Source organism: Solanum stenotomum, chromosome 8, assembly GCF_019186545.1.
Source record: "Solanum stenotomum isolate F172 chromosome 8, ASM1918654v1, whole genome shotgun sequence".
In the NCBI taxonomy this organism is placed as follows: domain Eukaryota; kingdom Viridiplantae; phylum Streptophyta; class Magnoliopsida; order Solanales; family Solanaceae; genus Solanum; species Solanum stenotomum.
In genome coordinates, this window is record NC_064289.1 from 30,474,831 (window position 1) to 30,491,972 (window position 17,142).

The following is a 17,142-nucleotide window of genomic DNA, read 5'->3' on the forward strand; positions in this document are numbered from 1 at the left end:
GTAAAGTTTTGCTTTATTAGGCCCTTCTTCTAATCCGTGCCCATTGATTTTCAGGGTATGTCAAATACAAGGGCAAATGCTAAGAGAGAAGAGAAAGGCAATGTGAACCAAGAGGTTCCTCTCCAAGTTCCACACCAAGCTCCTCATCAAGCTCCAAATGACCCTCCAGTTGAGAATGTCACTCTTGTGGAGTTTAGGGCTTCTATGCAATTGTTGGCTCAAGCCTTGACGGCGTAAGCCAATAGTGAGATTGTGGCTCCGACAAACCCAATAAGGGGGATGGTTGCTTCTAGGGTAAGAGAGTTTTTAAGGATGAACCCTCCAGATTTTAGTGGCTCCAAGGTGGAAGAGAATCTGAATGGGTTCATAGAGGAGGTTTATAAGGTGTTAGCTATCATGAGAGTGACTTCGATAGAGAAAGCGGAGATAGCCGCCTATCAATTGAAATATGTTGCATGCCTAAATATGGTATGAGCAATGGAAAGATGCTAGGTCGGTAGAAACGGGTCCTATAGAATGGGAAGTATTTAAGTCGGCTTTCTTGATAGGTTCTTTCCCCGAGAGTTAAGGGAAGCTAAGATGGAAGAGTTCATCAATATTAAGAAAGGTAACATGAGTGTTAAAGAATATGCCTTGAAATTTACTCTTTTGTCTAAGTATGATCCATCCTTGGTAGTTAATCCAAGGGATATAATGAGTAGGTTTATAATGGGGGTGTCTGATATAGTAGAAGAAGAATGTTGTACGACAATGCTTGTTGATGACCAACAAATGGAAGAGTTAAAACTCAAGAAGGAGAAGGCTAGGGAGAAAAAGAGGTCTAGGATGGATAATGGTAAGTCCTTTCATGATGGTTCTGATGGACATGGTCGTTCTAGGAATGGACAAAAGTTTTCCAGACAAGGATTTTCTAATGCTCCTAAGCATAAGGATGATAGGGTGTCTACCCCTAGGCCACAAGGGATAAGTAATGAGTCCCTATGGCCCACTTGTTCTAGGTATGGTAAGAGGCATGAGGGTAGGTGTTTGGTCGGTAGAGAAGGTTGCTTTAGTTGTGGTAAGAGTGGCCACATGATGAAAGATTGTCCAAAGGCAATGGCTACAAGAAGAGAGGGTAATCAAGTTGCTACTAGTGGTCCGGATGAGAATGCTCAAAAGAAGAATAGATTTTATACTCTCCAATCTAGAGAAGATCAAGAGTGATCTCCTCATGTCCCTTCCGGTATGTGTTTCATGTTTTATTAGATTTCGATATGTGACTTGTTATGTTGGACTTTGAAGTTGTCTTTAGTATGATTGATGTTTGAAAGAGCTAGTGTAGGCTTACTCCAAGGGGGAGATAGTGTGTCTATCTAGTAAGGTTATTGTGTGATTATGTGTTGCCATGATTTCCTTATATGCATGTTCATGAAAATGCTTAGGTCTTGTTAGAAATGACTTATATGCATTGTTTTTCCTCATGTTATAGTGCATTTGAGTCAAATTGCATATAGACTTCATGAGATGAGTTAATAAGCATGCCTTAGTTTGGAGTTGAAAGATTCCTCCTTGAATAAATGCTTTTTTTAGAGTAATTTGCATTTAGGCTCCATGAGTGTATGTGAGCATGTTTTAGCTAGGATATGTTAGTTCCTCCTTGAAAATGAGTAGATATAGAATTTCATGCATTTTGGGTTGTTAGATGTAGTACCTACTCCCTTGTGTTGCATTGAATGTGTTTAGCTCGGAATAGAAGTTTTCTTCCTTGGCTGTGTGCATTTATATGTAGTGCATGCATGTCGGGCTGCTAGTCTAGAGTTTTTTCCCTTAAGAAGTGTTTAGAAATGTCATTCGGGGATGAATGTTCCAAAGGGGGAGATATTGTAATACCCCGGAAACTAGTAGACCTAACTAGAGCCTCAAGCTAGGGTTCTAGAGTTTGATGTTGAGGGTTAGAGTCATAGATCAGACTTCCCGTACTTAGAATGAGGGGTTTAGGGTCAAACTTCAAGGCACCTGTTACTCCCCGTAATTTTAGAAGACCATCTAAGGTTTGGTTGAGGGTAGCAAGGGCAAGGGCCAAGGCAAAAGGGTCAAAGCCTAAGCCAAAGGCCAAGGCTACCCCAACCTTGGCCAAGCACTACCCAAAGACCACGACCACCTTCATGACCAGTGGTATTTACCACGGTTCATGAAGGGGATTGTGAGGTCTCCTTAGGTTTGTAGAAGGCAAGGCCTCGAGGCCTAGCTACTGCCTAAGGGACCACGACCCGTTGTCTTGACCACGGATCGTGGGAGGTCTCGTTGTCATACCTTAGGTTTGTGGAGGGCAAGGCTCAAAAGCCTAGCAACTGGTCCAAGACCACGAGCAGGACCACGGTCAGTGGTGAGGACCACGACCCGTGGTGCCTCTCGTAAAGCTTGGACAATAGGCTGCCAAGTGGAGAACTTAATGGGAAATTCCAAATGTGGGAGTTATTGGATGGGGTCATTTTACCTAGTCTTGAAACCCCTATATAAGATATTTTAAGCTTTTAACTACCCATTTAAGTCACTTTTCACAAGACTCAAATCAAATCCCCAAAATAAGTACTCTCAAATACCCAATTATGTTTGATTTAGCACCTAATTATGATATTATGATGAATTTATGTGATTTCTATGGTAAACCGTAGACTAATTGATGAAGTTGAATTATGTGAGTTATTGCCATGAAAGATGAAATTGAATGTTCTTAGGTGATCTTCTAGAATCAATGCTTTAAGTAGTAATTGTGTAAGGTTAGAAACATATGTACATGGGTTGAATTAGAATACAACATACATGATGGACCATGATAACTAATGCTCTAGATTGGGGCTATATGATGAATTACAATTAGAACTTGCTTAAAGAAGAAGCTTGTGACTAGAATGTCTTGAAATATACATGTAGAATGTGAAAGGTCTTCTCACATAGAATGAGTCATGGCTGAAAATCTAATCACCTAAAATGAATCAAAGCATGTTAGATTAGAATAGCTTGAAGTTATGACATATGTCCCCTTCATGTCTGGCTTGGCTTGGTAAGACAAGACCAAGGTTGGTAGCTTAGGATTGAGGACCTATACTCTCCTAAGGGTAGCTTGACTTAGCATTGAAAGATGCATGTCAAGACTAGCTTGAGTTAGGGATAGTGATGGTATCCTAGGATTGCGGATTTATACTCTCCTATTGGTAGCTTGAACTAGCATTCTTAGGGTGCTTTCAAGGGTAGCATAACTTGGTTAGGCCAAGACCATTTCATGGTAGCTTAGGATAGAGGACACATACTCTCCTAAGGGTAGCTTAGGATTAAGACATCATACTCTCCTAAGGGTAGCTTACACTAGCATCTTAGGGTGATTTTAAGGGTAGCATGACTTAGTTGGTCTAAGACTACTTCATGGTAGCTAGGATGGAACACTTGTACCCTTCCTTGAATAGTTTGGACTTGCATGATATTGTACCTTCCAAGGTAGTTAGCTTAGCATAATATAGATATGTTAGCAAGATGATTAGCTTGGTCTAGCCTAATAGGGTGCTATTCTTTGGTAGTCTAGAATGATAAATAGTAGTCATTTGAGTATGATAGCCTAAAGTAGTACTTAGTGTGGATAGTAGTTTGGGATACTATTCATATATTACACAAGTATGACTTGAAGCTACTTCTGGTATGTCTCTTATATAGTGTAGACTTAGCTTGGGTTGTTGCTATAGTTGCCTTCCATGATATGCTTGACCTAAGGTGATAGTTCCCTTGTCTATATGAAGTAAGCTAAAGAATGAGACTAATTGAATGGTAAGTATGCATATAGTGACTTCAAGGTTATGCTTAGTGTGAATGGTATTATGGGATGTCCTTCATGCATTGGAAAAGCATGCTTTGAGGTTTCTTAGGGGTATAGCACTCTTATGATATGAAAGCCTAAGACTCTTCTATGCATGTAGACTATGATTAAGGTGACCAAAAAGGGGTGCTTAGCTTGGATGGGATTATGGGATGCTATTCATGCATTGCACAAGTATGCTTTGAGGTTACTTGAGAATAGTCCTTTTATGATATGAATGCCTAAGAGTTGAGTAAGGCTTATATGATGTTTATGTTTGTGACTTCTCTTATGATTTTGTTATTGTCTCTTATGGTTATAGTTAATCTTCCGTGAAGTATTTCATATGATTTTGGGTTATGTCTTATATTGACTAACTCTTGTCTTATGATCCTATGATTATGCTAGCTTACATATTAAGTACATTTTGTACTAACGCATACTTTGCCTACATTCTCATCAAATATAGGATTTGGAGATTGAGTTCTAATCTTGGAGATAAGTTTCTAGAAGCCGCAAGGAGTTGAATATTTGGTGAGTCCTCATAATTTCGAGGACAACATCCTTAATTTCCTTTATGTCTTCTATTTCATGTTGAGACTACTGTATGGGCTGTGTCAAAAGTGTAGTAAAGACTTCCACTTGTATTTTATGAAAGTCTTTGATTGTATGGATAAAAGTTTTTAAAATTTCCGTACTTTTCTATTAACTTATGTTATGATATTCTAAGGGCTTGTATGAGACCTCTTCGGGGTTAAGTACTTTATGTTACACCTAGGGGGTACCCTTGGGTAGTGACAAAAACACAATTTGAAGCAATGTACAATGATGAAGTGCAATTCCTAGCCAATCAAGGAGTAGGTTATCATGAAAACTACCCAAGACCGGGTGGAAGTTAAGGTTGGAACAGAGATGAGGGCTGGAGAGACCGTGACAGAGATTGGCGTGATCGTAACGCCACTTGGAAGGAAAGGGAGGGTGACAAAGATAGGTATGTCCCTCCCGATGAGCATCAAAATCCCAAGGAATCTGAAGGTGCCCATAGATAAGATATTCTCTCACGCATTCTCAACAAAGTTGAAGGGTCGGACAAAGTGTTGAAAGAGATGAAAGAGGATGTCTCAACTCTCAACCAGACGGTGACCTCTCACTCAGTCTCTATTAAGCAGATGGAGACCCAAATGGGTCAAATTTCTTCGCATTTGAATCCAAGACAACAAGGGGGGTTGCCTAGTGACACATTTGCGAACCCAAAAAATGAAGCTTGATTTGGTATCCTCATCATTCCACAAAGTTAACTAAGACGCTTCTTGGGAGGCAACCCAAGTTTTTAATGCTTTAGTTTTTATTTTGGATGACGGGTGTTGATTGTACAGGTTGAAAAGTGAAGAGTGTTGGAAAATAGGCAGTTTGGCGAGCCAAAAGTCCAGTTTGCGACACGCCAAACAGGTCTGCGAGTTCGACTTGGACCGTCATTGGCCCCACCAAGCTTAAAGTGGAAATTTGTAAAACTCGGCGGGCTAAAGATTTAATCGGTGACTCGCCGAACAGGTCGGTGAGCTCGATTTTGTCCATCGTTCGAACCTCCAAATTTCCTGGAGGTCCTGTAAAACTCGACGAGGTAAAGTACCACTCGGCACATCACCAAGTGGGTCGGCGAGCACGACTTACTCCACTGATGGTGCCGTGAACTGAAAGGTTTTAAAGGCCAAACGGTTTAAAATTTCAAAATCTTTCATATTTTCTCATTTTCAACTCTCGCACTCTCTCACCCATTAGTTAATCTTCCATAACTTACTCTTGTGCCCACATTTTTGTGTGATTTCATGCTCGGAATTGAAAATATTTGCCGCCTAGCTATTCAAACTTAAAATTTGGCACTAGGGTTGGTTTCCGAACCCCACACTTTAATTTTGTGGTTGAACTCGAATGCAATAGGTAAATATGTTGTTGTTTGATGTTGGGTAATGGCTTAAATTGTGTGTATTGTGTTGGTTTTCTGGTTTTGATTTGAAATGCATGCCTAAATGATTAAAAATGATCGATTCCCGTGTTTTATTTGTTAAAATCGGTTTTAAATTGTTGGGTTGCAGTTAATTTGTATTGGGTCTAGTTGGGTGAAGTTTAAGTAACCCCGGATTGTGCCAAATGACGTAATTTGCCCAATGATGGAGCGTTTGACGTCATTCTTAAGGGTAAAAGTCGTCAAATGGTCAATTTTTGCCAAATCGGGGGAAGTCTGACTACCCCCAAGGGAATGGGTCGTATGGATCTACCTCTAATTGCATGATGTTTGTGTTTGATTTTTAATTCTGGGACTACGGGGTTGATTGGGAATCGGAGTTGAAAACTGGCATGTTGGGCCATTTGGCGAGCTGCGTCGAGCTCGCTGAGTAGTTCGGCGATTCACCAAAGTCCACCTTTGATCGCCCTTAGTTAATCTTTTAGCTAAGTTGTTCTGTAACTTTTGGCGGGAAGCTAAAGCTCGCCGAGTTCACTCGGCGACTCGCCGAAAGGTTCCTTTGATCCCTTTTATGTGCCCCTAACCCTTAAAATAACACACTAATACTCGGTGGGCTAGTCCAAACTCACCAATTTGTGTCGGCGATTCGCCGAACGACCCTGAACATCGCCGACATGCCTTGATTTTGGAAATTTTTCATGTTGGTACTTTCGGCAAGCCCGATCTGGCTCACCTAAGTGACTCGGTGACTGGTTCGGCGAGTTTTTCTGCAACTTAAACTCTGCAATTTTCTTGAATTATTTCTAACACATTTCTATATGTTTTGCGGATATGGCTAGACCCAAAGTGTCAGGAAGAGACATGCCGCCCCATAAGAGGGCAAAATGAATCATTATAAATGAGGACTCAGCAGCATCCAAGGAAAAGGCAGTTAAACTCCCTATCAAGGGAGGGAAAGGAAAAGGCAAGGCTCCCGTGGTTGAGTCACTGGAGGTCAGCTCTGACAGTGAGGGAGTCTACGCGACTCACCTTACCTCATCAGACAACGAGGGAGAAACCCAGGATTCTTAGGCCTCAATCTCTGAGCCTGAGGATGACCAGCTTCTACTTTCCAGAGAGCATAAATTTGCTCCAAGGGGATTCATGATCTGTCTAGGATCCAAGTGCCCAAACTCCTCCTTCTCCTCCAACTTCAACTCAGACTTTTCTCCCAGTTTCAAATCAAACTGTGGTTCCAACACCACCTGTACAAAGTCCTCCTCCACGGTCTCTCAACAGACTAAAGTCTGAGAGACCGAGGACTATCATTGGGGAGAAGAAGTTGTCCACAGATGGTGTGGTGGACAGATATCCAGAGATATGGAGCACCCTTAAGTCCCTACATTCCTAATTGGGTCCGGGAGTTTTACTCAGCCTATGAAGTTTTGACACTATAAGGAAAGAGGAAGGACACTACCTTCAAACCAGTGGACTATGTGGTTGTCCGGGGGAAGAAGGTAAAATGTGATACTGATAATATAAACGCCATCTTGGAACGCACTTACAATTTTGGAGATGACTACCAAAGTATGATCAAGAAAATGGCATTGGAGGATATAAAAAGTTGGCTGGCCCCACTTTTTTCTGACCATACTCCTAGGTGGACTGAGGTCGGAGTGCCAACAGAGAAGAAAGACCTCAATGTCGCAGCGAGGTATTGGTTCGGGTTTATTAGTAGCACAATCATGCCATCCCAGAATGAATCTATCCTCCGCCACACAAAAGTGGCCTGTCTTGGATCTATTATCGCTACGAAGAAACTAAATTTAGGTGTGATCATTAGGCAAGAGATGGCCATGAGGGCCACGCAGTGCCATACATTTCTTCCATTTTTGGTGTTGATCACCAGGCTATGCAGACGGGCCAGTGTTCCACGAGATGAGAAGGTGGATGTGGAAGTGACTCCCACCTCCTCTACTGACATCCGGCGTATTGAGGTCGAGTACTTGAAGAATGAGGCTGAGAGAAGGAGAGCATCTCCGGTGGACATGTCCTCGACGATTGATATTGAGACATTACCTGCACAGGCAGGATTGCCTATTCCGGCCACTGAGCCTTCAGGTATTTCTAGCTCTGTTTCCTCTGAGACTCCGAGTTCTTCTGCTGCTCCCCCACCTCCTAGATCTGCAACTAGTACTACTACATCTAGACCCCTCTCACCCAGGCCATGTTTCTAAGGATGGGGCACCTAGCCCATTCTCCTGATGTGCGTGCCTCCCAGCTAGAGGTTGTGGTTCCCAGATGATTGAGAGAGCTCTCACCGCTGCATTGAAGCCTCTTAGAGATTCTATAGATGCCCTCACGGCGAGGATAGAGGTGTGTCAGAGAAGTCAGGGAGTCACTTATGATGTGATGGCTTTAAAGGCCACGATTGCGGAGTTGAGGAGAGATATGGACCAGCTAAAGTCCACTGATATGTCTCTAATTTTTGGGACCGTGGAAATCCTTGATGACCTAGGCACAGATATTCCGGCCTATTCTGATGTGCCTCCAGCTACCACCGGAGATGAAGTTAGAGTTGATGCCGCGACTGCAGAGTCCGAGGCTGAGACTGATGAGGAGCAGCTTGGTGTTCAGGAGTAGACCACCTATGAGGGTCTGACAGATTTTGAGGAGGCTATGGTACATTCCATTGTTCAGAGTGTGACCTCGGGCACTGATACCTCGACAGATGGAGCGACTGAGATGAAGACTTCACCCCAGGTTTAGCCTGGCAGGATGATATTTTTACCTCCCTCTCTGTTGTTTTTACTGAATATTTTTATTTTAGTTGCATTTGAGGACAACTGCTTTTTTGTGTTAGGTGGGGTGAGGTATTTCTATACCTACCTTTTGTTATTTTGATTTTTTTTTTGTGAATATTAGGCTGATTTTGTTGATATATATATGCCTTGATCTTGATTCTGTGGATGTTTTAGCTTGTGGCCCTTGTTTTGAATGGAAATGGGTTTGAACCTAATTTTAAAATTTTCACCACCTCTATTGTGTGTGATTGTGGTTGTTCTTGTGCGAATTTGAGTATCAGTTGTGATCAATACCGACGACTTGAATAGTGCTCTTAATTGAACGAAATGAATGTGCCGCTACAATGAGGCCAATGAAGTTGCATAGACAATGTGTGAACTTTTAGCATCTCGTTGTGACTAACCGGTTATCGAGTGAGTCTCTTGTGATGAACATTGCACACTAGCTAGAAAGTGTGGAGTCTTGTTTGATATTGGTAGCAATGCCTTGTGTGATGAGATTACTTTGAATATTGTGTGTGATGACACCTAGAATTTGCCTCGTTGGTCTAATTGATTGAGTGATGCAAGCACTTGAAATGATCTTAGGCAACAATTTTGAAGAGTGAAAACAATTTGACAATATACCTCTTTTGTGGCCAACCTTGTGAGATGTGTGAACTTTGCTTGAACCCTCTTGAGCCTTACCCTTTTCTTGGAAGAAGCTTGAACAATTGTGACCTCTCTTTATCCATTCACCCATAACTTTCATGAAGTGTAGTTTGTTTGAATAGCCAACTTAGTCTAAAAGCCTAAGTTGGGGTGTCGTGAAAAGAGAAGGAAAGTCAAGAAATGTGAAAAATCTCCCTTTGAGTAATAGTTTTGAAAAAGATGGAACCCCTCCATGTAAAAAAAGAAAGAAAAGAATAAAGCAAAGAAAAAGAATGAAAAAGTTGTGAAATAAAGTAGTGGAAGTTGCAAAAGAAATGGGGTGTCCGGTAATTCATATGAAGTTGGATAATGGGGTGGATTATGAGCATGATTAAAATGTTAAAGAAAAGGAGGAAAGTGATGTTCAGACCGCACTTCATGAAGGTAGAAGCTACTAAGCCTAAATGACCATACCTTAACACTCAGCTCCGTTACAAGCCGTAAGAAAACCTTTGTGATCTTGAGTGAGCTGTCGCGAATGTTGATTAGAAAATAAGGGCAAACCTATGGGTGAAATCATGCATGTGTTCATCTTTGTGAGTGTGACAATCGTATGTGATTCCGGAACTCTAAATTGTTGAGGAATTTTGTGTGAATATGAAATCATCTTTATTGTGAGGGCATTTAGTACCTTTGTTGAGCTTGAACTTGCATTTGAAGCAAATATTGTGAACTTGAGCATCTTTGATAATGGTGAGTCACAAGTTGAATCTTTGAGTGCAACATTGATCATTACATGAGTATGTTGAACCTTGTTGTGTGCATTCATATTGAGTTTTATGCAGTACTGTTTGAGACATCCTTTTGAACTGCTGATCTTGAGTTTTACTTGAGGACAAGCAAAAGTTTTAAGTTGGAGGTGTTGATGAGTCTGAGATTTGGACTTATTTGGGGCTTTGTTTATATAGTTTTAGTGTACTCAAATGCTTAATTTGTACCATAAACTGATGTTAAAGCCTTGATTTTCAGGTATATGGATTGAGGAGCAAAGTAAGGCACTAACAGGCAAAAAGGAACAAAACTAACTGAAGAGGTGAACAAAGGCGAGCCTGATGATCGCCAAAAGCACTTGGCAAATCGCCGAGTGGCTATTTTGGCCGCCTAAAGTTCCACTATGTCAGCCCTAAGGGAAAAAACCAAGTAGGCGATAGAAAAGGGGCAGTCGGCGAATCGTCGATCAGTTCCGTGATGACAAGAGTGATCGCCCAAAGTTACAGAACTTGAGGATGCTGAAAGCCAATGCAAAAAGGCGATAAAAGAGAGCAATGGGCGGTTCGTCGAACCACTCGGCGAACCCGACTTACCTCACCTAATGGCCCTTCGTGGCTAATTTTTGGCAACTATAAATTGAATTTTGAACTATTAATTGAAGAGCTCTCTTTTCCAGATTTTAGATGACTACCATTTTAGAATAGTTTCTTAGTAGACTTGAAGGTTTTTGGAGATTCAATTCGGAGATTTTGCAAGTGGGTTACTGATTTTCTTCTATTTTAAGCATTGTAAAGACTTAATTTCTCTTATCTAGTTGATGGCTAATCGATTCGGTAACCGTTTTTACCTTTTTATGATGTTTGGCTAAAATCCCAATTTTTGGGGTGTGATTATGTGATTATGGGTTTGAATTACTTTATGGGTATTGTTAATTACTAGTTTAAAATGCTATATTGAAGTGGGTTTAATCATTAGTTGTGGTTTAATTTACAAATTGTAGTTGCAAATGTAGTTTTAATTTTGTGTTCTTAGTTTGCTCAAGAGAGAGGTTTTAGAACCAAGGCTATTGATTAATGGTTTGTAGGTATTGGGTTGAGTTAGGTTCAGCTCGAGAGAGTGAATCTTAAACCCAATCCTACCTATCTAGCTCGAGAGAGTGGACGAAGTAAGGTGTGGGTTGTTCTTCATTGTTATGCTCGTTGATGTTTGAAAGAAATCACCTGATTCGGGATAGTTGTTCGAGAGAAAGTTATCTCCCTTATACCCTAGCCTACCCACTGATTTGTAGTTGTTTACTAGTAGTTTCAATTACCCATATATCAAAATTTGCCTATAATCGATCACATCTCGAGAATTCCTCTCCTTATTGTTATTTCAAAATGTTTGTGACTGCGTTGTAGTTGATAATTGCAAACAAAATCCCCCCCCCCCATCTGACATTCGTGTCACCTCTTTTGATTTATTTCATGCCTTTTCCGATAATGTCTATTCCTCTAACTAGCTAGATCATATTTTTACTTTTTGATTGAATTTGGACATGTACTGCTCCTTGTGGGTTCGACCCCAACTCATTTGTTGGGGTTTATATTGCTTAACGATCGTTTGCACTTAGAATTGGATGAAGTGTATTTGATAAACGTTTAAACATGCATCAACAACAACAAATAGCTGATTTGCTAACCAAAAGGTTGAGTCATACTCAACACTTGCACTTGTTAGGCAAGCTAGGTGTGCTTAACATCCTTCACCCTTCAACTTGAGGGGGAGTGTTGAATTCCCATTTTTTGTTATTCTTGTACACAGTTGGTTATTACTGTTTAGAAGTAGTTATTAAGGAATTAATCAGTTAGTGGGTTAAAAGGGTAATTAGTTGTAATTGGATGGTTGATAAAAGTTAGTTAGAAAATGCATTTCGGATGAATTGAATCTGAAATGTAAGTTTATAAATAAGGCACAAGTGTAACACTCACGATATGATGAAATAAAAAATTCTTCTTCCTCTTTTCTGATTCAGTTTTCTTCCAGAACCTTCAATGGTGAATTGAGGTCTTTAGCTTAGATTTTCACAGATGTTATGTATACTTTCTTCGTTCACGTTTGACTATGACGACAATGTGTACTCTATGCTTTTTGTGAGCTTTGGTGTCCATCTACCGACATGCTTTCTACTTTCATTAGAGAGACGTTCATATTACTTTGAGACTGACGGGCGATTGGAGGTCTTCCTATACAAGGGTTCTTTTATGACGAAGTCGTTCCCTCAGCGAAGGAATTGACACACATATGGATATTAAAGGAAAATTGTTTCTTCCCACAAGTTGCTTATATTTATTTTGGCCTTCTATAGATTAGCGAAAGCTTATCTCCGTGAGGTTATCCATGACTAGGTAAAGTTCTGGTTAAGACTTAAGAGGACCTAATATATATGACAAGCCTCCGTAAAAGGTGTCAAAGGTACGAGCCACGAAGCCAAGGTTGAACCATAATCCTTCTAGACATATTGATTAGACTTCCTACCTCGGACTGAGAACGAGAATGCTCCCTTTGGCGAGCTAGATGTGGATGAGAATATTTTGTCAGCATTCCTTACTTATTGGCTTTGCAAGCTCATGCTTCCAAACAAGAAAGTCGACTATGCGCGTTGAGGTATGGATTCTCGATCGAACTCAATATAATTGAAGAATGAGGGTGATCGAACTCAATAATTATCTAAACATTATAATTATAGTAAAAAGTTCATTTAATATATAATAAATATTATTAATTTAAAATTTAATAGCTTCACAACTTCAAATTCTATGTCACCCGGGAGGACTTGATGGATATGAGTGACCTTCATTTCCTCATTATCTATCTGTCAATCAATTGTTGTTTTGAAGATTAGGAAGAATAAAGTCATGATGATAAAAAAAAAAAAAGTGATCCTTCATTAAGTAAAACTCCTGTTTAGTTGGGATCATGAGTACTAAACAACAAGCTAAATGATAAAAACAAATTAAATCTAGGAAATGATTAGTTTAATCATATGCATGTATGTGAACGACAACGCACCATTGCTAGGACACGTGGTTTTAATTAAAAAGTTACAAACGATCATCGATGCTCAATGACATTTGTCATGCTTTGATGAGTTCAATATTTTGGAAAGTTACAATGACGTGACATTAGACCAATGGAGATGTCTCGAAGTCAAACCCTTGATTAAGAAAAGCACTAGCTATCCATAGCTTCAAATTACCAAAGTTTATGTCCACCTCATGACATTCTCTCACCTGCATATCCATTACACACACAAAAAAAAAGAGACTAAGGATCACTATACATAAATTTCCAATAAACGATAGGTGTAAATGAATTGATAATTAACTAATGCTTTCTTCGTTCAATTTATTTATCTTATTTTGACTTGACTTATTGAATTCAAGAAAATAAAAAAATACTTTTGAATCTCGTAGCTTAAACTAAAGATATTTGAAATGTATCAAAATATTCTTTAATTTTGAGATCTTAAATATATCATGTGAAAAGTTGAAACTAAATACTTGTAAGAGACTTTTTTTAAGAAGAAAACGAAAAAATAAGACAAACTAGTCGAAACAATAATAAGTTTGGTAACTTACATTAAGAGTGAAGGTGAAAATGTAATCATTGGTAGAAGTAGCCAGGTTGGAAGTTTGAACATTGAATCCAGTGAGAGACTCAAGAGCTTTGAAAAGAGAAGCTGCAATTTGTCGCCCTTTGTTGCAAATTAATCTCACGTAAAATCCTTTTTCTTCTACTTGATTAATGTCCATCTGCAATACCATTTATTTATTTATGTTTTTGGTAAGTATTAAATAAGTAATTAACAAGTTTTTGGTTTTAGTAAAAACAAACCTTTGTTATCCTCTTGATTGCTGGATAATAGCTTGTGAAATTCGTTTTCTTGGCGTTTTGAAATAGTCCACTTTGATTAATTGATGACTCAAACTCTGCTATTTCTACTTTTAGTTTCTTGGCTTTCGTTTGCAGTCCTTGTACGTATAATATTGCATCTCCTATGATGGAGGCTTTATCCATCTGCCAATACAAAACTTCATCAAACAAAATTATGCACCAACAATGTAAAATTCACTTTTTTTTCCGCTGTACAGATGAATAGTGTTTGCACTTACCCTCCCGCAATTGAGGGTGAAGGTGCTCCACCACTTACGCAAGCCTCACTTCCGTACATTATCAATTTTTCAAGTGTCAATAAGTTATTTAAACTTACATATTTCAATTTTTCCCTTTTTGTCATTTCCGTTATAGTATTATATTTAGCAACAGTAACAGTTTAACTTAAATCTTTTCATTTTACTTTTATTGAGGATATGTTCACACTAATTATTATGAGTGGCTTATATTGAACGACAAGTTAAAAGAATCTTTCTTTTCTTCTCAAGCTTTGTTTCGGTCAAACATCTTAACATAAATTGGGATGCTAAGAGTATATACCTTTGTGATATTAGGAACTAAGGATCGCAAAGCGTAAAGCTTTTCCTTCATTCTTCCTCTCCTTTTGCGCTCGGAAATCAAAGTTCTCGACCGGTCAGTCCTCGTGCCTTTGGTTGTTGGAGTCATTTTGGTGGTAGCCGTTGTGCCAGAAGATTCATCACAATCTTCCTCTTCTTCTTCATCATCATCATCATCGAGCTTGATTTCACCAGGAAACGAAGTATATAGGGAAATAGGATCAGGCAAGGTTGTATCATAGAAATCCATGGATGTTGGCTCAAATTGGGCATTGGCAGCGGAAAAACAACCTGTGATATGTTCACAATCATAGTTTGGGCAAAACTTTACAATAGGGTCAGCAGTTTCACCCCTAATAAGCTCAATGAATTGTTCAAAATTATCCTCGTCCAAGAAATTAATAAGCCCAATATCATTAACATTATTTTCCATTGATGCATTACCACTCTCCATTTTAATTAAGATGGATAAATAGTGAGAGAGGTCTAGTGGGGATTTATAGATGTTTGATTTTATGTATATTAATATTATACTATGTGAAGGGAATCGAATATAGTTACTTGGAGTTGTTAAAACTAATATTAAAACCCTAAGGGTTGTTGACAAATTTTAATTTAATCTACTTCCGCTTCTTACTATATTGAGGCATCAAATGAACCTTCACCAGATTCGACCTCGTACTACTTTTGGTTTAAGTACTGATGATGTAAGGAAGGATGTCATGATCTAATTTTACTTATCTAACTAAAGATTCTTTATATTTTTATTTGTGCCTCAATATATTAGTATCACGACTAAGACATAATTTAATATGCTCACTACTCTCACTTAGGGGTGGAGCTACGGTGTCTTTAGGGTGGTCAATTAAACACTTCTCATTGAAAAAATACTTGAATGAGTATCTTCTAATAATTAATTACTAATTTTAGCGATACTTTTTATTTATTATCATTTATAGCAATGCCATGATAAATTTGCAATATGTATTAAAAGTTAATTATGTATGCAATATATATGTATTATAACTGTTTTAAAATATATTATGCGTTTTGGTAGAAATTGACACAATATATTAAAATGTGTGATAAATGTATTATTCATCAATAAAACTTGTATTATATGTGTTTTATAGATTGTTCTCTATAATATCATTAATATGTATTGAAATTGTATTATAAATGTATTAAAAGTGATCAAGTGAAAAAAAATGTTGTTGCTATAAATAGTACGAGTAAATATTTTCTTAATATAGTAAAATTATGTAAGTTTCCCAAAATTATATTATGTATAAGGAGTGACAATTTCAGCTGATATAAGTGAAATGAGTCGATTTTTCTCATATTAAATTAAACGGATCACTCATATTTTCTTAAAGGGGAATTTTCACATATAGCCACTCAAAAATAACTTAATTATGCTTCATAGCTACAATTTGCTAATTATCATTCATAGCTACATGTTAGAGGGAGGAGAGAGGAGTGATTGGGAGAGGGAGGAGAGGGCGAGCGAGAGAGGTGAATTGTATATGTATATTTGTCGAATTGTATATGTATATCTATCAAATAATGGTATATATGTAACTAGTATATATATTTATTTGTATTTCTAGCGACCAAGAATGGCAGAGGGAGGAGAGAGGCAAGCAGAGAGGGAAGAGAGTGGAGAGAGGCAGACTGTGTGCGCGCGAGCGAGATCGGGAGAGAGAGAAGAGAGGAGAGCAAAAGTGTGTGTGTATCTGGCAAGCGAGATCGGGCGAGAGAAGAGAGGAGAGCAAGAGTATGTGTGTGTATAAAAGAGGACATGCGGCGTAATTATAGCTAAAATTAAGTTGTGAGACGTAATTAATTCAAATTATAGCTATGTTAGCTAATTAACTAGTATATGTTTGTTTTTTCGCATAATTTTCCCATTCTAAAATGGATAAATATGGACTTTAACCTATTTAAGCTCATACAAATATGAACAAAATGGGTAAAATGAAAATCCATATATACTCATATATCACTAACTTATAATAAAATTCTCTAGTTGCCCTATTTATTTTTGAAAATAAAATATAAAAAATTGGGGGGGGGGGGGGNATTTTTATTTTTTTGGAATTTTTTTTGAAAAAGATGTGGGTGGGAGGTGCCCTGGGGTGGGAGTGGGGGTAGGGTTGGCAAATCTTTTTTCATAAAAAAGAGTTTTAAGATTTTTTTTAATGGGGGTAGGGGTGGGGGTGGTGGGGGATAGGGGTGTGGGGTGGGATGGGGTGGGGATACAGCGCAAAAAAAAAAATTTCTTTCTTCTATATGAAAAATTATGTTTTGAAAAATAATAATATAGAGATAGGGTGGGGTAGTAGGGTAGTAACAATTTTGCTTTGATTTAATATATTTTGGCTTTAGGAGATTAAAGTGGATTACAATTATTTTACCAAAATCATTTTTGAGCAAAATCATATTTACTCATATTTAATATGAGTGGATTGTGATCCAATCTATTTTAACTCAATCTATATTCAATTCATTCAAATACAATCCAATCCACTTGTTTGCTACCCCTAGTTCGAAGAAAGAACCTGTAGCTCTTAAAAACTATGACTTAAAGGATGTTTGGATTGACTTAAAAGTTGGTCAAACCTATTTTTAAGTCAATTTTTGACTTCTGGAAGTGTTTGACGAATATAAAAAATG

General features: G+C 38.4%; 1 protein-coding gene across 1 annotated transcript; it reads right to left on the bottom strand.

Annotated features, from left to right (window-relative positions):
• Positions 1 to 13,125: 13,125 nt before the first annotated feature.
• On the bottom strand, positions 13,126 to 15,027 carry LOC125873383 (transcription factor FER-LIKE IRON DEFICIENCY-INDUCED TRANSCRIPTION FACTOR). Its single transcript, XM_049554317.1, has 4 exons — positions 14,450 to 15,027; positions 13,850 to 14,032; positions 13,594 to 13,767; positions 13,126 to 13,245 (listed from the first exon to the last, which is right to left on the bottom strand). The coding sequence occupies exons 1-4, from the start codon at positions 14,918 to 14,920 to the stop codon at positions 13,138 to 13,140; spliced, it is 936 nt and encodes a 311-aa protein (XP_049410274.1). The 5' UTR covers positions 14,921 to 15,027; the 3' UTR covers positions 13,126 to 13,137.
• Positions 15,028 to 17,142: the final 2,115 nt, after the last annotated feature.